The sequence below is a fragment of the Plectropomus leopardus genome, chromosome 15, assembly GCF_008729295.1.
Source record: "Plectropomus leopardus isolate mb chromosome 15, YSFRI_Pleo_2.0, whole genome shotgun sequence".
In the NCBI taxonomy this organism is placed as follows: Eukaryota; Metazoa; Chordata; class Actinopteri; order Perciformes; family Serranidae; genus Plectropomus; species Plectropomus leopardus.
The window spans coordinates 2971825-2996173 of NC_056477.1; the positions used below are offsets into that span (position 1 = coordinate 2971825).

Sequence of the window (24349 nt, forward strand, 5' to 3'; positions counted from 1 at the left end):
TTGCAGGTGAGAATGCGGCTGGACAGAAGCTGTCGTGTCTGCATGATACATCTTTGGACAGAGCTGCTGGTAACAACATAATATAAGAAGCATAAAGATTCCTATAGGCCAGGCAGGATGGGCAGTGGATGGATCCAACAAACCCTGGATTTTGATGCAAGTCTGGTGTTTTTTCCTACACCTTGCCACGTGCCTCTTGCCTATACCTAACCATCCATGAAAGCGCGTGTGTTTGCTGATGCCCCGGCGGTGGATGCCATGTGCTTTCCTTGCCTAAACATAACTACGTGCAGCGACATCCCACCATGGGCTTGTGCTATCATTCGAACGTAAATAGAAAATGCAGAAGGATACCTAGAATGTAATATGAAGACTTGAAAGGTCACTGCAAAGCCGCTATATGTGACGACTTGGGACGAAAACTACTGAACGCGAGCCATTCTGAACGCCAAAGGTATCGTTATTCAATAGCCACAATACTGTGCAATCTGCATTTACTTTATCGTGACAACTTAAAGGAAACTTGTCTTGTTACTTGCTTCCTCAACACTATTTTGGCCTTTCTTGTGACATGTGAGAGATTAAATACTGCTAAAAAACTAATTAACTGCTGAACAACTAACAGAGAGAGAGAGAACTGTAGAAATCAGAATTCTCCACTTTATTGTCAATCATTGTTTCCAGGGGTCAAAGACAACAATGAATGTACAGTAAATATCACACAGCAAAAATGAATACAAACATCAATATTACAAAACCTCTAAAAGGATGCTACAGCTGTGTTACAGATAAAATACATATTTTTAGAGTAAAAAATTAAAACGATTTCAGTTCAGATGTACATTTTTTACAATCCTAGGCGCAAACAAAACAATCAAATGAGTGACAGTGCTTTTCATGGTTATGTATGAACACTGATGTAAAAAGGTGTGTTGATAACAGTCGATTCCGCACCTTCTTCGGTCCTTTAAACATTGTAAATTCTGCAGGATGGTGCAGGGGCACCCGGGTACAGACGGAGCTTTTCATCGACTGTCCTGTAACTGGAATATGATCCCTGCAATAGACCATCGTTGGCAAGAGAAAGACGTGAAAATCGTCATTCCGTCTCCGAGTCACAAGCTTTCAGCAACTCTGTTAAAAGGAGGATCAATGATGATGTTGTCCTGTGGGAGGTTTGAAGACTGATAACTCGTCTCAGTAAAAATCCAAAAATCTTTACAGATCTACAGAGAGGTGTTGCAGCAGAACAGGGCTGAATGAATCTTGAATCTTGAATTCTCGTCTTTTTTCATGTCAAAATCTAGAGATTGAAGATAAGAGGGTTTGATGAAGTTTTCCTCAACAGGAAATCGTAAGATATGTTTTCGTCCTCTTTCTCGTCTTTTGTATTGTGCCTCATTTCAGTCCTTGATTTCATCCTCTATAACTGCCTTTTCATTCTGCCTCATCGCTTCTTCCTCCTCATCTCTTAAGCCTGTCTCTGGTCCGGGACTCGGCGGCAGCAGCTCCACGTCCTTGGAGCTGCTTGTGCTGGCAGCTCTGGCAATCCTGGTGAGCGTCTGCTCGTATGGCGAAGGCAGGTAGACCATGAGGAACACGCCGTCCGTCACATCCTGCTCGGAGCTGGAGCTGGGGAGCTGGTGCTGCCCTCTACTGCGACGGATTGAGGAGAGCAGCTCGCAGTTCCTCTCCGGATCCTGCAGGTCCTCCAGCGCAATCACATTGGCCAATCCCAGTTTGCCGTTGAGGCCAAAGCTATGCCTGCGTCGCCAGATCAGAAGGCCGAGGACACTGACAAGGAGGAGGAGGAAGGAGACGCTTGCTATGGCAATGTAGGTGATGGATCCTGCACTGATGATGGCCTCACCGGAGCTCGAGCCCTGTGAATCAGGCACAGAAAGATTAGATTTAATCTTCACATCATATCAACCCTCATATATGACATTTAAACAGGCATAACTAGTCTAATGGCTGGAGTGGAACTTGGACAGGAAAATATTTATATATGAACACCACCATGCTGTGTGTCCACAGTATTGCTGATTTAGATTTTTGATATCCTTTGCTGTTGTTAGAGGAAAGTGAGATAGGTGCGAAAACAGAGAAACTTCAGAAAATTTACATTTAGTACTAAAGGGAAACTAGATAATATATCTAGATAGATATCTAGATAACATCTGGCCAACAGAATGCTGTCAGTCACAGACATGTGTTTGGCCTTTTTATATGAATTAACCCTTTAAAAGCTGATTGATTTGATTTGATTGAATGTCTTTCAAAATAATAGTTAAAGGAAATTAGCAACTTGCAAGAAATGGCGCATAAATGGCAAGAAATTCATACAAAGTTGACAAGAATATGACCTGAAAATGAATTAAGGGAAAAGGAAAATTAAAAAAAACAACTAGATAATAATGTCCAGAAAACTACATTTAGAATGATACCTGTATTTTAAAAATTATGTTACAGAAAAAATCTATACACATAGCATAGCACATACATTTTAACAACTGTTCAGGTCAGCTTTTTTTTTTTAACTTTTAATATTTTGCTTTTTTAGGTGGTTTTCTTTATTGCTGATCTGATCTGGGCCATATCTTGTCAAGTTGCTCATTGCCTTCTAACAATGTTTCTAAAGAAATTTAACCGATTGGCTCATGTTTTAAAGGGTTAATTCTTACCATAAAAACTGTTGCTCTGAGCTTTGATCACCTAGTCACTAAAACTAGGTATAAACACAAGTATATAAGTAATATTTTTACTCTTTCAGAAGATAGGGAAATTCTGTAGGGAAACTAACAAACTGTTGTTTTTTTTTTCACTTTTAAAGTCAGGCTTGAAATGTTATCTCCACTAAGGATATCACATTGGGAATTTGAGGTTTAGATGGGCAACAGTTTCCTTTCAACACAGCTGGTCACATGGATTGTAATTTAGTATGTTTTAAATCTTATAAAGTAGAGTTATTGCAGAGATTTTACTTAATTATTTATTTTATTGCCTCAATAGCATGTAGTAGGTTTTCCTCAGCAACATCACGGAAAACAGCCTTTCCATACCACACTTTTACTTAAGTAAACAACATTTAATTATGCAGTTCTCAGTTAATACAATGGAGAACAAATAAAGAAAAGTCACATTTATATGGGGTTAAAGTAAAAAAAAAAACCAAAAAACAAAACTGCACCATGGGACTTGCTTTTTACTCTTCATCACACTGATTACCCACAGCATTCAAAAACCAGTTAAGTACATCACTTGCCATTTGGCATACATTGTTATATAACTCTATTGGCCAAATTCCAAAATGCAGTAATTTTTCTGGAGGTCACATGCATGTGCAGGCTCACATTTTCATCTTGTAGTTTTCTCTATTCTGCTTTTATCTCTTATAATCTTTAGAGGCTGCAACATGCAAACTTTGTAACTTTAATGCTGTAAAAACTAGTAATATTTTAGAGTTTTTGTTGGACTACTTCTCTGCTGCATCTTCTTTTAAAGCCTTTTTTCATATTTTAAAGATCAAATGATAAATAAAGGCTGATTTACCCTTTCATATCGGTTGGACATTAGCTTCTTGTGCTATGTTCAGACACCTTTCCTGAGGTATTTAACCCTTGAGCAAATTGGTTTGATTTCTTTCAAAAACATTTGGAAAAAGGTAATAACCAACTTGGCAAGAAATATCTAACAATTGCAAGAAATTAGTGAAAAGTGATGAAGAAAACGCTCTTCAAAACACTAAGAGAATGATAATAAAACTACATGGATAATAATTCAAATTATATATTGTATCTTTGTATCTTTAAAAAAAAAAACAAAAAACTTTTTTGCTTATTTTTTTGGTAATTCTGTCATAACTTTTTAACTAATTTCTTGTATATTTTGGGCCATGTGTTGTGAAGTTGTGCTTTGCTTTCTCCCTATGCTAAAAAATAAATCAAACCAATTTGTTTATCTTTAAAAGGAAAAAAAAAACATAAAATGACTATAATAGCAATCATTAGTCCCACGTTACACACCTATTAGATATGGATAAACTCACCGGTGCCTGTCTGTCGGTGGAGGGAAGAGCCGAGGGTCCAGGGGACCAGTCCAAAGAGTCCCGTCCTGCTGGTCCAAACTTCATCCAGCTGCTCTCCAACAGAGACCGCATGGTGGATGGTTTGAGGATCTGAAGCCCAGCCGGGGCCAGGGGCTACAGGGCGCCAGGAGAGCTCAGAGGAGGTATGGTAGAGAGAGAGACGGAGAGGGACGAGTCCGCTGTGAGCTCAGAGGGACTCTGTCTGCACAGCAGAAGTGATCATCCTGAAATAATGATTGTGAGGGGGAGGAGGGAGGAGGGAGGAGGGAGAAACGAGGGCAGCAGACAGCCCGTGTGTCCAGTTGAGAGTAGACACGTCACTGGTCCTGATGGGAGGATTTACTGCTGGGTGTGTGTGAATGAGACAGGGATGGAGCGAGCATGTGATTGCTCGGCAAAGCAGGGGAACTAATATTCCATTTTGACATTTGATCAGTTAAAAAAAAAGTTGTTCATTTTTTAACACAACTGATCTTTAATCCCTGACTGCCAAATTCATATTTCCATGTCAAGCTAAATCCTCCCTTATCGTGGTCTCCAAATTCTAAGGAAATGAGGGTAAATAACGACCTCACCTGGACAGGGGAGGCATGGGAATACCAACACATGCTCATAAAAAAATAGAGTGTTAGTAAGTGTTTTACAAAATGACGCATATGACAGTTACAAAAATGATGCCCAAAAACAATAATAAGAAACTAGTAAAAAAGAAGCAGAAAATTACCTGAAAATAAGACCCTTCGCCCCAAAAAAGAAACAAAACAAACAATAATAAAAAAGACCTTGAGAAAGAGATAAAAAATGTAAAACATTTTAATTTTAAATATATATAATTACTTTTTCTGGACATTAAACTCCCTTTTTTTTTTTGTTTTTGTTTTTTTAATCTCCCACAGCTAGTTTTCATAACTTTTCTTGTCAAGCTGGTCATTATGTTTTTTCTTGTGTTTTTGAAATAAATCAAACTGATTTTTTCATTTTTCAGAGGTAAGTCACAGAAGTCTGAATGCAGCCCAGGAAGACTGATATTGATCCACTTGTTAAGGTATTTCATTTATTATCATAGACATGAAACCACATGATGACAAGCGTGTGAGATAAACTGCTTTTATTGTTCAACACACAGACAGGCAGACAGGCCTCCCGAAAAAGCGCTTTGAAAAACACATAGCAGGTACACAACTGTAAGACTGAGCTCAGGAGGAAAGGGGAAAAAGCCAGAGCAGGTCAGAAACCTGACGAGGAGAGATTACAGGTGCTTTTCTTTGATATCAAAAGCAGAAAAAAATACACTTTTAGAAATCACAGTCACAACATGAGCTGACCTGCTGATGTCGGCCCAGTCTGAAGTCAGCGAAGGAAGCAAACAGTCAAACTAACCACCTGATGAGTGTGCAGAAAGCCAGCAACCTTCTGCACATTCACCTGCAGGGATACTGATACATTATACATTTGTACAGTTTTGCCCAAAACAGCCAATCCCTGTCTCTTTAAACCGTCAGTGTATGTTTTCCATACAGACACAAACAATACGTAAAGCATTTCCAGTAAAATACAATTAGTCTGAGTCATCCACAGATGTGGATGACTCAGACAAATTGTATTTTATTGTGACTCAGACAAACCTGTTCTGTGCCGCTGGTATGGTCATCACGCCTCCCTCTCATACATTATTATATTGTTGCACTTACCTAACCTAATGAAAGTCAACAATCTCATGTTACTGTCAGTGCTTCAAGTCCGAGTAAGTTCAAGTGCGTGATCCAGTTTTTCTGGTTAACAACATAAGTGAAGTTTCAAAGGAGGAACAGCGGTAACAGAAGTGAATGTTGTGAAGCTCAGCAATGTGGAAACATAAAATCCTTTACGATAAGGCAACAAGCACGCGTAGTTTACCTTGAGACCTGTTGGGCGATATGCCTACTAAGTAACATGTTACAAACGAAATCATATGCATCTCTCTGAACTAGTATACATTTCATTAAAATTACTGCTGCCTCGCCACCTCAGAATTATAAGGTTATATTTGCGTTCTTGGTGGTTTTTATATATTGAGCTTCAAAGTTTTGCACTCCAAATAACATAAACAAACCTTTTTGTTTTTAAAAACAAAAACTCCAACAATGCATATAACTTCAATAAGCACCATACACAATGTTAGTAAGTTGTCACAGAATAACAACATCAGAAAATCTCAATTTTGACAAAAATGTTTGATAGAACCTTATCATTCTAATGCGACAATTTATATTTTAGCTGCATGTTTAAGCTCAGATTCAAGGAGTAGTGATTTGATTTGTCACTTCCATAAAACTGCGGGGATGGAAACACATTTTAAGACCCAGACGCACCAAAATGACATAAAATAATTAGCAGCAATAAGCCGACTGATGTGTAGCCTCACGTTGCCTGTGTCTTGGCCAAAAAGTTGCACATGACAATAACTACAATCAGCGCCTAACCAGCCTGTGCAGTGCACACCAGGCTGTCAGTCAAAAAGGGAAATCTGACGACCGCCTTGAAGCTAGTAAGCCAGTTAGCACATTAACAACACAATCCATTGTTGAAAAAACAAAGCATAGTCACCGCTCAACGCAATACAAACCATCAGGAAATGTTTCTGCTAAAGAGCTCAATGGCTTACGAAAAAACAGTCTTACCTTATATCACAAGTTTGTTTCAATCTCACTGTCTCTTCACTCTCTTTGTTTGCTTTCTTTACTTCCGTTTCTCTTGTTGAGCACTGAGCTAATCTGCCAATCAGAGTGATTTCAATCACCACCAAACTCTGCCAATCTCCAACGCCTATTAAACATGCTGAATAAGCAGGAGGAAAAAGCCAACAAGTGCTGATAATGGACAACGGTACAGGACAACACTGCAGCGACAGTGCAACAGACGCTCTTCAACATCATAACTGACTGAGCGCCAACCGTCAGATTGGTGTGTCAGGGCCTTTATAGGCCCAGTGTTCAGGATTTAGTGGAATAAAGCAGTGAGGTGGCAGAACAGAAACGTCTCCTATGTGCCAAGTCCTATCCAGAGCCAGTGCTTAATTAGTCCTACTCCTTATGTAGATATGAATGGCTCATTTTAAAGTAACAAAAAAACAAATCTTATCTTGTCAGTGCCAAATCTTATTTTCAGGTGATTATACACAAAATATAACATAGTCATGAATATAAATTCCATTTAAGTTAATAGATGGCCCTTAATCCTACACAATGAACCTTTAAAAACTGTCCGAAATCAAAGCAACGGAAACCAGGATATCCTGATTTTTATTCCTTGGTATGTGTCAATCTCCAAAACTGCTGAATCCGACATTTTCCCCGATGCAACATTTTTGATAACTTGGCTGTAAAGTCTAAGCATGTCCTTTAAGCTCACGTGTAGCACCTGTTATTTCTCTGGTTCTATATGTTCTTGTGACGTTCTCTGTCGTGTGAGCGTCTATCTTAGAAACTGTGTCAAACGTCTGGGTCACGGACTATATATTTTCTCCGTCAGTGTCACACAACCGGACAACGTAGTCAAAGCTGCTTTGCTTTCACTCCTACGCTCTCAGACGGGCAGACAGATGCTCAGCCCCCTGCAACGATCAGACTGTTCATCAAATCACTCATACACCTACTGAGTGCTATAAAACTAGTTTAGTAATTTGCCGCAAAACCTTTAACTATTCTTCCTTTTATTCAGCAAATTCGTCTTTTAAAGATAAACTTGCAATCTGTCTGAGCTGTCAGCAAAGCAAGTATACTGGGTCACACTATTCAATCTGCTCAGAGTACCAATAATCCCTCAACTGCACAATAAGACACTAAACTATGGATGATTTTACAGTGAATTATTGGTAGAAATGTGATTACAGCGTCCCAGCACACAACAGAAGAAGGAGCTTTTACACTGGCAAATCAGAAAAGCAATAAGAGCTTAAAATCTAGCCAAGACTTTGTCATAAAATCTTTGTGGTGATGGAACACGCGATAATGGACGGATTTGGAGCATCTCTTCAGTGCTGAAGTATACCCAAGTGCAACAAATCTGCTTAGAGTGCAGATGAAGTTTGTGCCTGAGATGATCATCAGCGTGCCACAAGTTCTACATTCATGATTCAATCTCGTCTTAATCGCTCTGCTATTGCACCTTAGTCGTAAAACTCAGAAATGTAGGCAAGACAGTCTACATCTTTAACATAAAAGACATGGAAACAGAAACAATATCAGAGAGACTGAACGCAGGACAATCATCAGAGTGAGTGAGTGAATAAAAAACAGGCGAAATCAACAAACTGTCATTGCATGACATCGACACATTAGTCGACTGCTTTTTGATGGAAACGCTGGCATGGACTTAACACCAAGTAAATCCTTCCCTTCACTGCTGCTGATCACACTAACGGTCGACAACATCTGTCCACTCGCTGCTCGCTTTCAAACAGCAGGGAACACGCACAAATGGGGACGGGTCAGGGACACTGGGAGGGGCTGAGGGACAACAGAGACAGGACAGGACAGAGCGGCGAGACGTACTAATACTGTTTGTCATTTACTGGACCGTCGGAAATCATTACTTTCTGGGCGCAAAAGTGAATTAAAGATTTGTGGGAATTGGGGCAAGAGTCTTCATCCCTTTTTTTTTTTTTTTTTAAATTCAGTCATCCTCTTCAGTGCGGCAGCAACTCTATAGGTTCAGAGGAAAAAAGGAAATAAAAGTACAATTTGTAACAGTTCCATGTTTTGCTTTTGCAACTGCACATGCTGGCTCAATAGAAAAACACACTTATGTGGTAGATGCTTACAGAGTAACACTCATTTTTCAAGAAATATCTCACCAATATAAAAGGGGTCCTGACATAAAACTAGGCCATGCATGCAGAAGACAGTCAAAATACTTTTGAAATTGGTGCTACATGTCCGGAGAAAACAGAAAAACGACTGCGGCATTTACTTTTGCTCAACAGGTAGAAAACCTACAACTACCAGAATACACTGCGCTGTATCAAACCAACAAGTGCTCCCGCAGATGGGTGACGTAAGATGGACTGGTCCGTATAAACAATGGCTGCAGATGGGTAAACAATCTTGTATTCCAATTAATATATCATTTAATATGCAGAGTAAAACAATTCTGGTATGTACAGTATTTGGCATATCTCCTTACCGTGACTGGGGTCAACACTTTCATTATTTTACTTTCTTAAATAGAATTTTGCCTCAAATACAGATGTACTTGAAACAACTGCTTGTTTGGCAGTTGCCTAATTTTATCTTATTCAGTCATGTGGTTGTCACATTGCCCAAATTAATATTTGAAGGCTTCTGTAACAAAGACAGAGGTGAAATGTAAATTGAAACTTTGGCTTTGAAAGATCTCTTCAGAAATCTCTGGCTGATTTCAAAGATACTACAGTACGTACAGTGCACGTCTGTCAAAATTCATCATCCAAAGACACACTTTGTTGGCATTCTGGCCTTAACTGGCCGACAACTTTCTAGCTGTTGTGTAATGGCACAACTGCTTTGGTGATATTTGACTGTTTGGAGCTCCATATCCAGCCAACAAAGACGAACTTAGTGAGTGGCGGAGGAAGCGAGAAAGCAGTGAGTGCAAATTAAAGGAACAAAGAGAAGTTGACAAACTGGGTAAAACAAAAAAAAATAAAGTAAAGCCAATCTTCTTAGGAGCTTCAGATGATGCCCCTCCCTCCCCGACCTGCAGTGCACGCCTGCCCTCAATATGGGCTGAGCTGCTGAAGCTAGCATCACTTCAACACGCTCTTCTTTCATTCATTCATAATCTGTCCTAAAATGCTCACAGGCATGAATGGAGGTCAGTACAGACTCAGCTTGAGTGTTGTGCTGTGTCATGTCTTGTGTTTTTTTTTTTTAACTGTCTGATTTTTGGGTGTAATCATACCGCACTTGTATTGTCTGATCTAAACATACTTGATAACATCAGAGGGACTCAGGGGAAAGTTGTTGCATTATTATTTTGAGAGACAAAAGTCAACAACCTAAAGACTGCAGATATCTGCAGAGTCATCGATTGACTAACATACAAAAGGACAAATGGAAAACTTACTGATGATTTTGCTATTGTCACCAGAGCTTTATCTTAAAGTGACTTCTTTTAAATCACCTCTTAAAACCCATTTTTATAGACTTGCTTTTAAGTGATGTCTCTTTATTATTTGTCTTTTAATTTATTTTTAAAATTTTAACATATCTTTTATTGCCTTGATCCTGCTTATAATTAAAAAAATTAATAAAAAAATAAAAATAATATATAAATATAAATTCTTGTTTATCACCTTTATTTTACTATTGTAATTCATCTCTGCCAATATATCCCCCTAAACCCTACACACTGGACCCTCAAATAAATCCAACCATTAGTTTGGTAATTTGGACGGGATATTTAACGCTTTTCTGACATTTCACAGACAAAAAGACAAATCAGTTGACCAAAAAAGAGCAATCAAAGATGCAACAACTGTATTTGGTCACTGGCTTACAAAAGAGGTGGATATTTAGATACTGAGGATGGGAAATGGATGATGATGTTGTGAACATGTGATGCATTTCTTTATGTTTAAGCAGCTCAAACTGCTCTGGTTTAAAAATCTAACTAATCTAAAGCAGATTCAGCACCAGCAGCCTCTTTGGAAATCTAACCCCTAACCTGACAGTAACACAGTGCCTTGCCCATGTCATTGAGTATGAGTATGTACTGCAATAACTGGTAAAATATAAAAAAAACAACTCTAAAAACAATTCTGAAAATTCCAATATGACACATCAGTTATTTAAATAATGAATAACATATATACACATAAACAGCAAAAAATAAAGTGTTGTATATCATAACCATTCAACATTAAATTACACACACAGTTTTTGGTTAAAATAAATACTTGATGGCTCCTTTTTAGTAAAACACTCAATCCAGAAGGTTTAAGAGTGAGAGTATTCAGCAGAAGGTGGATAAGAGAATGAGACCGCATGGTATTTAAAGCTTGATAAAGCAAATGCATGGCAGCAGCAGACACGTATATACAGTACAATCAATTGCAAAATGTGTGTGTGCACAGGTGAGGTTGGGACTTAATGAAAATATAGCGAGCAAACTGTAAACAGCATGCATCCAAGAAAAAGCAACAAAAATTGGTAGGTCACCCAAAGGTCACCATCACTCTCATAACCAGGAGACATAATGGCGCCAGTTTGTAAAAAAGAAAATAAAGAAATAAAATAAAGTTTATAGACACCCTGTAGAGTTTCTGACCACGTGTTGTTTGTCTCCGTTCTGTTTGAATCTCATGCTCTACTAGCACTTGCATGTATGCACACATGCACAAGTGTGATGCAATATTTAATGAATTAATAATTCTCTTGTGTGCAGACGGCAGTAATGCAAATGTTTAGTGTATGGAAGGCAGAAAGCATGCAGATGTTGAGCATCTGAAACATCAGACAAACTCTTGTTTTTTGCAATTGAAGTGACCACCAGTTCAATGCTCTGAATGTAAATACAGCTGTTTGTTTTTGAGAAATCTCGACAGAGTCCCTTTAAAAAGTGTTGATGCAGTCAAAGAAAAAGTGTTCAAGTGAACTACAATAATCATAATTGATGGCATATATGTATGTGCACATTTATATCTGCATCCACATTGAGGTGAGGCAATAATTCTATGTAATCATTTGTCACCTTTGTGGAAGGATGTTGTGACAAAACTATGAGCATTTCTGCAAATCAGCAAGAAATGATAAGCAAATCATATTTAAAATCGACACAGTGTTTGTGTGTGTGTGTGTGTGTGTGTGTGTGTGTGTGGGAAGGATGAACAACAACTAAAGAACAAGAGGCAGAGCGGGCACATTCATTTTTCAAATTCACTTCGATTTTACACAAAGAGTCCTTCAAACCAACTACATCAGTATTCTTGACGCATCCTTTATCAGCCAATCAAATCCTCCATTTTTAAAGGAGCTGCATGTGACATTCAGAGCATATCTATGATTCAGTCTGTGGCGGGATTGTCTGCACACACTTCTCAACATGGAGGTGGTGTAGCCAGTGGATAGCAGCAAACAGTGCTAACTCCATAAACACGGGGGAACCGGAAGGCGAGCACTTTGCTTTCATGAAGATGTCGTCCCAATATCAACGGTAACTGCCATACGAGCGCAGTGCAGAGCGGCGGCGGTTAGCTAGCCAGTGGGACTCACATGCACTAACATGCACCGGGGGCCGGACCGTCGACCACAATAATGAACAGAGAAGCTCAGATGCCTTCATTCTCTGGTCAGGACGCCGATACTCAACTACCTGCACATAACGATTAGTGGTCTGCTGCTAATTTAATGATCTGAATGTCACATACAGATCTTTAAAAGTCACCATTTTAGTGCCACAAATCCACGAGATGACATCAGTTTTTTCATCGCCCAGTTGCGACAATTCAACAGTATGTGACATTATGATGTCACAGTCTGCCTTTGCATTGCATCATCAGCCAATCAAACCTTTCATCAATCTATAGCACAGCGGCGCCGTCCCACGACAGCATCAACCAAAGTTAATCCACCTTTCACCTGTTTATGTCCTTCGCTGACAGACAGACTGCGCTCTTCGTCCAGCGCTTTTGCATTTCTTCCAGTGTCACACAATGATGTCATAGAGTCTTCCAACACGGCCCAGCCACTCACGCAGCGCCTGGCGGACCCGGGCATCAGTCACGTGGCAGGACAGCTGGCTGAGGCAGGGGTAGAGCGCCGGCTGGAGCGCCAGGAACGAGGAATCTGGCAGGAGGAGGACCTGATTGAGGAGAGTCAGGACCATGTTGGTCCACGCCTGCAAGTGGAGGAAAACAGTTTCAATTTTAGCATTTTCACAGCTGGAAACACAAACAGACATTTGTCTTACATGTATTGTTGTGGCAAACTGGTCCCAACCTCGGCCAGAAAAATGGTCTGTTTATAAGGATATTTAGAAATCTCTGCGGTTTGATTTTAAATACCGTCAAAAATACAGACCCTCATCTTTCTATTAACTTCATACTGGAGAGGCTGCAGTGAGGATGTTTTGCATGCAGTGTGCATCACGTGCCACCAGAGTTCAGTGTGGTGCACCAGGCAGCTGAGCTGACTGCGACTGGTGAAGACAACGTTACAAGACCGTAAACAGCCAGACATCACCGGCCTGTGTCGCGTCCACAACAGCAGAGAAATAGCAGAGAGACTGCAGGGAAAACTGTTTATTTTCACATCTAACCTGGTAAATTAATGGATCATTTCAACCAAACCAGACAACCAAACGACTAACAAGACCAAACAATCTAATTCCCAGCTCACTGTACCTGGATCTGAGCCTCCGAGTCCCTCAGAGAGATGCTGTGGGAGCTGATGGTGGATCCTGACCGCGGTCTCTTCTCCTGCCTCAAAACCTCCGGCCCCGCACTGACCGAGTGCCTCAAGGAGGGAACCTGCTGGTCCACCAGATGTTGGGGCCTCTGTGGAGGCCTCTGTGACTCCACGGGGCCCCTCCTCTCCTCGACACCTCCTCCTCCCGCAGCCGCACGACCCTGCTCCTTCATGAACAGGTTGACGTGACTCTGCTGCGGCTGCTGCTGCTGCTGTTTCCTGCGCTTGTACTCCATCATCAGCTTGCTGATGGTTTTATCTGTGGCAATAGTGTACAGTTTGTTCCCGGCGCTTTCCCACCATTCCTTTCTACGTCCCTGTCCAGCACTGCCAGGACCTCCTCCTACAGAGCTCGCTGTGATGCTCGAATCCCTCCTCTCGCCTCCGGTCCGGAAGTGGTGCGGCAGACTGCCTGTGCAGCTGTGAAGAGAGGGCAAATACAGTAGTTCAGTGATACTCAACTTACGACTCATGGGCCACATCTGGCCCCTGATAGGGTGCCAGGTTGTCTCCAAACCATTTTCTTATTCACAATAAAAAGTGATTCACACTGGAAATTGTTTTTGTACTTTTGGTATCCGTAAGGTGCCAGAGTGCATTAAACAGCATCAGATTAGCGCTTGTTCATCAAAAAGAGTGCCAGTGGAGAATCACACAAACCCCCTTGACAGAGGCCCTTGACAGAGGCCCTAGCTATGATGTCTTAAAATCCCAGAAATGTCCTTAAACCCAAACATCCTAAAATCCTAGAAATGTCCAAAATCCTAGTAAAGTTCTACAATCCTTGAAATGTCCTAAAATTCTAGAAACATGTACGGGGCTACTGCAACGGGCCCCTGGTCTCCTGTCATTTTGCAAAAGTGGCCCTCAATCAAAGCATGTGGAGACACGTGTTAAATTTTCCAATTTTTCATTTCCATGTTTTATAAAGTCAGACCTGAATCCCGGGCTGGGTGTGGGTGTGTCTCCCGGTGATGCTGCGCTGTCTGCAGCCTGACACCTGTACCCGCCTTCCTCTGAAGGCGTCCCTCTCGCCGACAGCCCGCCTGCTGATGTCGGCGTAGAAGTCTCCGAATGAAAAAGAGGCAGGAAGAAAACGTGATCTCCTCCACCTCCTGGTCCCCCTGCTCTCAGCAGCGCTGTCTCCTCCAGCGTGCTCTCCAGGTCGCGGTGCATTTGGATGTAGCTGTTGCACAGATCCATGCACAGCTTGTAGAGGCGTTTGACCAGCCAGGCCCAGTCTGCGCTGCTCAGCGGCTGCACGCTGAGAGACGGGATTGGGGCTCGCCAGTGGTGACGTTTGTCCCGGCCGCGAGGGGGACTGACCTGATAGAGGAAACACAGAGAAGAGTGGATGATTTGATTTTTGATATCACAATAAAAGAAGTAATATATCTTCCTCGTGACACTAGAGAGGTGAAAAGTTCAGAAAACCCTCTGAGGGCTGCCCTCGATAAACCGGAACAAACCAGGAAATTATGAGCAGAAAAGAGAGCAGCAGGAAGACTAATCCAGCCAAATCTTTTGTTTGGGTTGTTTTTCTTTTCTTTTGTGTCTGTCGTCAATCAGTGTGACCTCCACGTGTTAAGATTTATTTTTCTTTTCTAAAACTGCTGTAGGTATCTTTAACCCTTTGAAACCTAAGCAAATCAACCTGATTTCTTTCAAAAACATGAAAAATGAGAGGAAATGAGCAAGAAATGAAGAAATGACCCCAAAATTAATGACAAATTAATAAGAAGTTGCAAGAAAATTACCAGAAAATTACAGACAAGGAAAGTAAAAAACAAATACAAACAAATACAAGAAAATAACCTGAAAAAAAGTGCTAAAAATTAAAAACAAAAACATATATTATGTGATATGTTGTAAATATAGTAATAATATTTATTAGAAAATAGTTTCTGGACATCCCCCCTTTTTTAAAAAAAATCCTAACTCTCTCTCTTTTTTTAAACAAATTGTCATTTTGTCTTCTTGTCACCTTTTACTAATTTCTTGCAATTTGCTCATTGCCTTTTCCTATGTTTTCAAAGAGAATTAAACCTTTTCACTCAGATTTCAATGGTTTAAATCTGAATGCAACACGAGAATAACTGTTGTCCATCCAGGTTTCAAACTGTTAACTGACAATAAGTTCAATCACTGTTCTATTATCACAACTAGTGAGACAAATAAGTTCATTATTGTGAGTGTGCATCACCTGTGCTGTTTCTTCAAAGATGTCTTCGTCCTCTGAGGAAGCCGAGCCAGGGTGAGAAGAGTCAGAGCTCCCCTCCTCTTCCTCATACAGCATCCTCTTTACCTACGAACAGTAACGGGTCCAAATGTGAAACTGTGAATTATGTTGCATATAACTCAGTAGTGTTTGCATCTTCAAATGGTAGCTACTGTTTCAACATTGCTGTCACATTTCATCTAGGTGGTTGCTAAGATGTTAATACCAATATGTGATGTCTTTAGTAGGTGGATGGAAACTGGTTGCTAAGGTGTGCCGATTATTAGATTACAAAAAATGCAGTGAAATCAATGAATTAGTACATCTGAATGTATTATTTTTGTGATGTATTTGCCACAAGGATAAAAATACCTGTTCTGAACTTCATTATACCTAACAAAAACACAAAAATAGAACTGAAAACACAAAATAATTCTGGAACCAAAAACAGAGTTAGAAACTGACAAAGGCAAACAAAAAAAATATAAAGCTGCATAAATCATTTTTCAAGGTGAAGATGACGCACATATCTGACTATTATAGATGTACAAAGTAAATATGTTCAGTTAAATAGAAATAGTTTACACATTAAGCAGAGACAGAGCAACTTTGGTGTTTATTTGGAGATGTCTCTCTGGACAACTGATGAATTTAAGTCCAATGTTCAATCTGTGCTGAGCTCTGGTTTGGTCTCCACCAACATCTGAGAATATCATCAGATCCTTTAGATGCTGATTTAAAGTGGCACATCCAGCGACTCACCTTGGACCCTTTCACGCAAATCTATCCTAAAAGTGGGACTTAAACATTGGTTTCTACCTGCTGTGCCGTCATGCTCTCAGCTTGGCTCAGTGTGGCACACAGCAGCGCCTGGAAGTACAGGTTGAAGCTCATGGCAGACTGACGGTAAAGATTAGCCGCTCCACAAACGCCTGACACCTTCATCAGCAGGTACTTCAGACCCGGCCGAGTGTCAAAGTCCCGCGCTGTCCTGCAGAGGAAACCATCACGAAATTAAGCGCTGCATTAATCAACATTATTATCTGACTCTCTTAGTTTTGCAACCAGCACGATTAAAGATCAATATGACACCGTCATCTGCAGAGATGTTTGACTTTTTGTTGCAGTAACCTGTAAGAGTCCAGCAGCAGATCCAGGATTATGGCTAAGTTCGTCATGGAGATGTAGCGCAGGAAGCCTGCCGTGGCGCGGCTGGGGTCAGAGGTCACAGGTGTGACTCTTTCATTTCCTTCGGGCTGCTTGACGAATTCCTCCAGCAGGATGTCGTAGAGGTTCTGGAGCAGGACCTGGTGGGACAGCAGGCTCACCACGATGGTCCGGAACGGGATTCTGCAGGAATCAGAAACCAGGACACTGGTCAAACCACACGGATTCAGTTTTCATACAAATGAGGACAATCTCTTTTCTCAAGTAAGAAAAAAACGTGTTTAAGTGTTACATACAGACACAATACAGGACAAACAGGGACCTACAAACACATTTCAGCAGGACTCATATGTCGTACTGCAGACAGGAAGCTCCACGTGACACACAGCACGTGAGCAATGCACAATATGCACGTACACGATGCGGAAAGAGCTGCACGATGTCAATCATATTTGGATGAACAAAGTGCTGTGTTGTCAAAATGAAAGACGCATAATAGAGATGTTGAAAACACAATTTCATAATTACTATTATCTGTCTTAAACCCTTTTCATTTAATTACACAGAAAATCCGACCTCATTTTCGGGATTTAACTAATGGCAACAATATCCGACTCATTTATCACACAGTGCATATTCTCTCCACATTGTGCAGCTCTACAGGTGGATAAGTTAGTTTGACCATACAGACTCATGCAGAGCCATTCTTTGTGTGGACATTATTCACATTGTTGAAAGTGACAAATACAATGTCACAGAAAACAGCCTTACCCAATTTTCCTGTAGCCACAGCAGCAGAGAGACAAGCAGAGACAGTTAGTGAAGGTTAGCTTTCAGTTAATTTGGCTGTATTTCTGTCTCCGATCATGTTTTTAAATTAAAAAAAAAAAAAAAAAAAAAAAAGAAAATTGCGTGTCCATTTTTATTCTTTTTTTAATTTTATTTTTATTAAATGCACAAGTGAAAACAAACTATCAGAGGAAATAACATACTTCATTCTCCATCCAATACTTAATCTAAAAAGTGCAAAACAGCTGTCAACTAACGAGCCGGACACATTTTCAGAGATGGATCACAAAGGCAAGACAAAATGCACTTTCATGCTGCATGTTGGAAAAACACACAAAAGGCAACAGAAGCAGTCTTTCATTATATGTTGTGGACAACGGCTAAAATCTCGGCTTTACAGGCATCCAAAAAGTGAAATAGAGCACATAAAAATGTTGCGCAAATTTTAAAATTTGTTTTTAAAACACAATTTGACTTTGCATATGCAAACAGCAATATGCACAAACTGGATTACATTATATCTGTTAATTCTCTCAGATTAGTCTCTAAACATGTACTAAATTTATACACGGTAGTTCAAGAAAGCCAGATGAACTTTTGAATAATGTTTTTTTTTGTATCTCACAAAACTTCCGATGTTCAGCGTTTGCTTTTAATCTTAAAATCCTCACCAAAAGAAAAAAACCGAGAGCCCAGTAACAAAATATCATAATGATTCCTGTTGGTTAGATTTTTGGGGTAGAATGCATTTTGAGGTTAGAGATGCAGGGGAACGTTATAGTTTGGGTGTGAAGTTGGAAAATATTGTTGGTTAATTATCATCACATATGAAGTCAAGATGCGTCTGTGCGTGGTTTTGTTTGCATGTTGCTCACCTCTTCTGCGTGTGTCCGTTGGACTGCTGGTCAGTCGGCAGCTCGATGATGAGAACGCAGGACTGAGCGTGCTCGAAGCCCTCCTTGTTGTTGGGCGTCTTCGGAGAACACTGTGTGTCCAACATAAAAACCTGGGACACAAAGAGGACACGTCAGTCATGCATTCAATTGTGAAGCTAGAATTACCGCAAATGTGGATGCTTCACACACATCTTTCCCCCAGCAGCAAAGACGATGTGGACGTTTGTGCCATAATTGGAGGAAGCTCACTCAAGGACTTTTGGAGATATTGCATTTTTGAGAATGAGACAGACCCAAGTCAGAGTTTGACCTTTGACAACCAAATTCTAATCAGTTCACCATTAAGTCCAAATAGACGTTTGTGCTAAATTCCCTCAAGGTGTTCTTGAGATATTGTGTTCACGAGAATGAGACAGACGCAAGGTCACAGTGACCTTGACCTTTGACCACCAAAATCTAATCAGTGAGTCAAAGTGGATGTTGGCGCCAAATCTGAAGAAATTCTCCCGGGTCATTCTTAAGCTATAGTGCTCACAAGAATGGGACGCACAGACAACCTGAAAATATAATGCTTCTGGCCACGGCGGTCACCGCTGCACAAACTGCACTAACACAGTTCGGTAGTCTGTCGTTGTTGTTATTGTTGTCCTCTAACTTGTGCATGGCTATTTGTCTGAGACGTAATTCGCAAAGTGTTGCCGTGCAACTCTTTTCTCACACGATCCGCGCACTGCCAGTTTACACAGCGACAGAAAGGGTGTTGTTTTCAAAAGATACAGACGCTCTGGAACTCGGTTTCAAAAGTTTGGGTTTTCAGGCCTCCGAAACACAAAAGACCAAACTGCAACAAAAATTTAACATTTCATGCAAGAACTGTTGCCGCGTAATCGGTCCCTTAGTCATTACTGACCTGCTGAGCCATCGCTTTGATCCTCCAGTACTCGGCCTCAGCTGAAGGAGAGTGGGATGGAGCCGCCACCTTCACCTCGCAGGCGTCTCCAGAAAAACTGTCTGATCCGCTATGAAAACACGCCAGAAGGTTCTGCAGAGAGACACAGAGAGATGTTACCATGCAGTTCCCTCTGCATCTGTTTGATGTTTTATTCAGCAGAGGACAAGTCTTAATTGGATTACTGGGAGACTTCCAGTACACCAGAACTGTGTGCATGATGCAAACCCCTGTTTTCATAATACCATTTTTTTAATATGAAATAGTGTCTGGTAAAATGGTGATGGACTCAGCAGTTATCACCAAACTACGTGTGGAGAAAGCCGATGAAAAAAGTAGGTTTCCACCGTGATTAACTCAAAGTATTACACAGTTTAATACAGCACATACATTATGTTGGATGTGACCTGAATGCAGTGATTATAAACAGAAATCAGCTTTTCTATAAACCCAGCAGTCAAAGGTTGCGTGTTGATGTGTCTGAAAGCATAAGCTACATGTTAAAGATTGATGTCCGCATACTGTAAGTTTTACATTCAGGGCTATCCTACAAAAATGGATGATTTATTTTATTTACATCCGGGAATTTTAGCAAATATTTTTCACTTATCCAAATTTAATTTTTTTTACTTCATGCAGAGCCACTGAGAATTCTAGATTAAACAGTAAATAAATAAATGTCATATGTTTGATTGGACAAAAAGAAATAAAACAGTTACTATCAATACGAATACTTTCCTTAAGTATAAAAAAATGGACATACAGCAGCGCAAGGATTAGAGACACTGGCACCCAAAGCAAAATGAATAATGATAAAAAATTATATTAATATTAATAATAAAAATAATTAAATTAATTAAATAAAAAAGAAAAAAAAACTGTCAAAAATCCTATCTTGACGTAGAGGGACCTCCAAACGGATTATAAAAAAATCTGATACTTCAAAAAAACCCATTTAACTTTATCTTCTTCCCAGTGAGGAATCATGCATTCATTTAAATAAATAAGTCAAACAAATCTCATGTGACTGTCTTTATGTGATGTCCTGACCCTGAAAGTTTCTAAAACTCGAAGTTAAACTCAAAAGGAATATGTCTATAAAAATCCTCAATGAGCAGTAGGAAAAATAACTTATTAGTTACCATATATCCCATTTTTACCATTAGAAATGTGATGAGATGTATCCACACACATGTAAAGCGTGAAAAACAGCCTGACAAACAACTCTAAGTTACAGTTTGATATGTAAATACAGATTAAAAAAACATATGACATGCCACTGGAGGAGAGGAGCTCTTATATAAAGAGCCATAAGCCTAAATATATATGATGGACCACATGAAACAAAGCCATCGATGCCAGCACGCAACACTGTCACAACAACTGTTACGTAAACAAAATGACTGCATGTTTGTCAATGTGACTCAAAGCATGTTAAGCTATAGATTTTAAATATAAGACGGGAAATTTTAAGCCCAACAAACTCTTGTCAGGGATAAACACTCGAGCTGAACGACACAGTTGCTCGTCTCCGCCACATCCTTGTCTCATTTATTGTTGACCACATTGTTTATTGCTTTTATCAAAGTATTGTACTTTTTTGTATAAATTGTAATTTATTGTATTGCCTCCCGTGAAGTATTTCTATAAGCCCATCTGGGTTTCTAGGTTTTCTTTTGGCCTGTTTTCTGTTCCTGTTTTTAATGTTGTAAATTAATTAAAAAACAAAAAAACAGAACAAAGAAAAAGCTGGCTTCACTAAGAAGAAAGTAAAAGTAGAGTAAAATAAAGAGCTTACATATTATCCCTTTTTCTTTTAAAACTTTGCAAACCACACAAAAGACAGAGCCCAGCAAATGAGCACAACTCATTTTAATCTGCTACAGTCCTAAAGTCATATCTGCTGGATATTTTAGTCTGGCTTTTAATTAAACTTTACTTATTTATTGACTGTTTTTTATTACATTATAGCCCATTTTGTTTTACTAGATGGAAAAACTATTTTATTTTATTTTAATTATTTTTAAAATTTTTATTAATTACTATTTGGTTTGTTATCCTGTTATTTACCTTTTATCGACTACTTAGAGTATTTCACAGATTAATTAATTTTTTATTTTACTTTTTATTTTTCATCCATTGGTTTTTGTCCTGCCTCTGGTGTTAGTAGTGCTTCCTTAGTTCGTTCCTCATTTTAATGAGTACTCTTATTTTTAGAGCTTTAATTAATTAGAAAGTTGTGCTTTTTTACTCATGTGCTTGTGTACTTGAGTGTAAGTGTGTGTATGTGTGCACTTTGTGTTACAGTTTTCTCTTTTATGAAAAGTGCTGTACAAATAAAGTCTGATTAAATGATTGAAAATATGTCAATGGTGGTAAAATCATCATCATCATCATCATCATCATCATCATCATCATCATCATCATCTCCTCTCTCACTGAAACACACACACACACACACACACACACAAACACAGAGATGTGGCTCTAATCTGTAAAGCTGCTTATCTGCAGTCAGTCAGCTGCCACAGAACTGCAGGAACACACAACATCCACCAATAAAATGCTTGGCGATGTCACCTTTACTAAACACACGCACGCACGCACGCACGCACGCACGCACGCACGTGCGCGCGCGCCCACACACACACACACACACAGAGTCAAGGTTAGGAGTAGTTCTCCGTGCAGCTGACGTGGAACAGCAGGGGTCTGGTTCCAGCTGAGGCTGTTCTCTCTAAATCTGTGATCTCCCGCAGGACTAAAACGCAGCAGGTACGACCATTAACAAATTAAGACGCTCTCCAATTTCCTCATGAACCTGAGCAGGCTGGGAAACTGTTCTCCAAACTACAGCTCAACTTAAAACACACACCAAACCCCAAAAATGTTAAACTGTAAATTTTGGCTAATTCTGAAATGTATGTAGAATGTACTAACTAGTATGTATACTAGATACTTTTTTGATACACAACTCAAAAAAGTATCTATATTTGATGTTTTTTGATTGCTGAGGAGAGTCTCTGCACGTCTGAACGGATGACGGAGGAGCAATTTATTGACAAAGAGAAACTCTGCACACTGTCCTGCTTACTGCTGACATATTTACTGAATTTAAAAAATGACGTTTCGGCCTTCATCAGGTACGATGGCAGCTTCACAACTTTTCTACGTATAAACAAACACAGCCTGAAATGTTTTAATCATCCAGTCAGCAGATCAGTGATCACCTGAAACATCTTTGACTCATCAGCTGACAATATCTTGTCAGAAAATGATTAGAAAATCATATTTTTAAAAAGGGAAAAATGTCCAAAAAATATCTTGATGATTATATTATTTATAATTATATAGTCAAAATTGTGTTACAGATATGCTTTTCTTTTCTTTTCTTTTTTTTTTTTATTTTTTTTTTTAGGTTTTTTTCAGTTCATTTCCTTTTTTTGTTTCTTTTTTTAAACATTTATTTCATTGCTAATTTTTCAAAAAATAATTGCTAATTTTGCTGGATATATGTAATACAGTCTGTCTTCCAAATACAAAAAATGTTGTTTTCCAGTTGGCATCAAATGCCTGGTCAGATCTGTCTTATTTTTTGTTCACATAGTATCAGATTGTGTGTTATTAAAGCTAAAATTAGTTTTACTGCTTATGTTTGGACATTTAGGAAAGTGGGCATATTTTCTTAAATTTAAAAAAAGGGTTTCGTAGAAAAACAGTAATGCACTTCAAAGTCAAGCATAAAAAAGCTCGGTGAAAGGTCAAACTTTCAGCTGCACTCATCACAAAAGGATCTGGATTACCAGCAGAAGGTACGAGAGCTTTGAAGCAGCATTTTCTTTAATCAGTTTAGCGGAGAGAAGAGATGATGGAGCACAGGGAGGAAACAAACAGTTGTTGCTCACAGCTGCAGGACTCTGTCTGTGTGTGTGTGCTTGTGCGTGTGTGTGTGCTTGTGCGTGCGTGTGTGTGTGTGTGAGGTTAACTGGGGTTATCAAGCTTAACGTGGAGTGTCAGCATGTTGACAGTATTAGCAGCAGAGGCTTTCAGATTACTTCTGTCCCAACCAGCAGTTTCAGATTGGGGATGGATTATGTGGTTTACTACAGTGGACCGGCCTGTTGAGTGTGTTTAGATATTTGTTCATTTTCTTAACTGTATAGTTTTCATTGGTAGAAAGGCTGAGATGTGACATGGGAGCATGTATGTCATTTCATTACACCACATGGTATCTGCATGCAGTGTCAGGTGTGTGTGATTATGTGCGTGTGTGTGTGTGTGTGTGTGTACCTTGACAGGCTCTAATGTGGCAGAGAAAGCGTCCTGCAGAGCACAGCAGGCCAACCTCCACATTTCCTCTGTGAACACCGGACCCACTGTGACCAAAATATACCTGCAGAGACAGACAACAACAGGACAGCAGCTGTGAGATCAGACAGAGAACATATCTCTACCAGTGTCAAACAAAAAGTTTGGAAAAGTCAAACATACTGTCCAAACTGTTGTTTAAATATAGGGCTGACGTATGACGCATTTTTCTCACGTATGAAACGTACATACATAACATATCTGTGACCATCTGAGTCACAGATGTACAAATGACTACAAAAACCCCAAAATGAGTTCTGTGGCATCACCTGATGCAGGAGCAGCCCACTCTGGAAATGGTCTCTGCAGGCTCAGACACACAAGCCACCAGGAGCTTGAAAAGATCCTTCAACATCAGGTTGATCAGAGACTCGTAACCGATATCTGCAATAAAGAAAAGCAAAAAACACACAAACATAAACACCACAACCACATGACGGAGCCTGTAAG

At 39.8% G+C, this 24349-nt stretch overlaps 1 protein-coding gene across 1 annotated transcript in view; it reads right to left on the minus strand.

Annotated features, from left to right (window-relative positions):
* Window positions 1-11895: 11895 nt before the first annotated feature.
* The window catches only part of arfgef3 (ARFGEF family member 3), a 44565-nt gene continuing 32111 nt past the window's right edge, over window positions 11896-24349 (minus strand). The window contains exons 17-27 of the mRNA XM_042502542.1: window positions 24169-24283; window positions 23822-23924; window positions 19493-19624; window positions 18562-18692; window positions 17669-17677; window positions 16862-17080; window positions 16550-16721; window positions 15716-15817; window positions 14450-14838; window positions 13449-13932; window positions 11896-12943 (exon numbers count right to left, since the gene is read on the minus strand). Coding sequence (XP_042358476.1) covers window positions 12752-12943; window positions 13449-13932; window positions 14450-14838; window positions 15716-15817; window positions 16550-16721; window positions 16862-17080; window positions 17669-17677; window positions 18562-18692; window positions 19493-19624; window positions 23822-23924; window positions 24169-24283 — 2048 coding nt within the window. The 3' untranslated portion in view covers window positions 11896-12751. The remainder of the gene's footprint in view (window positions 12944-13448; window positions 13933-14449; window positions 14839-15715; window positions 15818-16549; window positions 16722-16861; window positions 17081-17668; window positions 17678-18561; window positions 18693-19492; window positions 19625-23821; window positions 23925-24168; window positions 24284-24349) is intronic.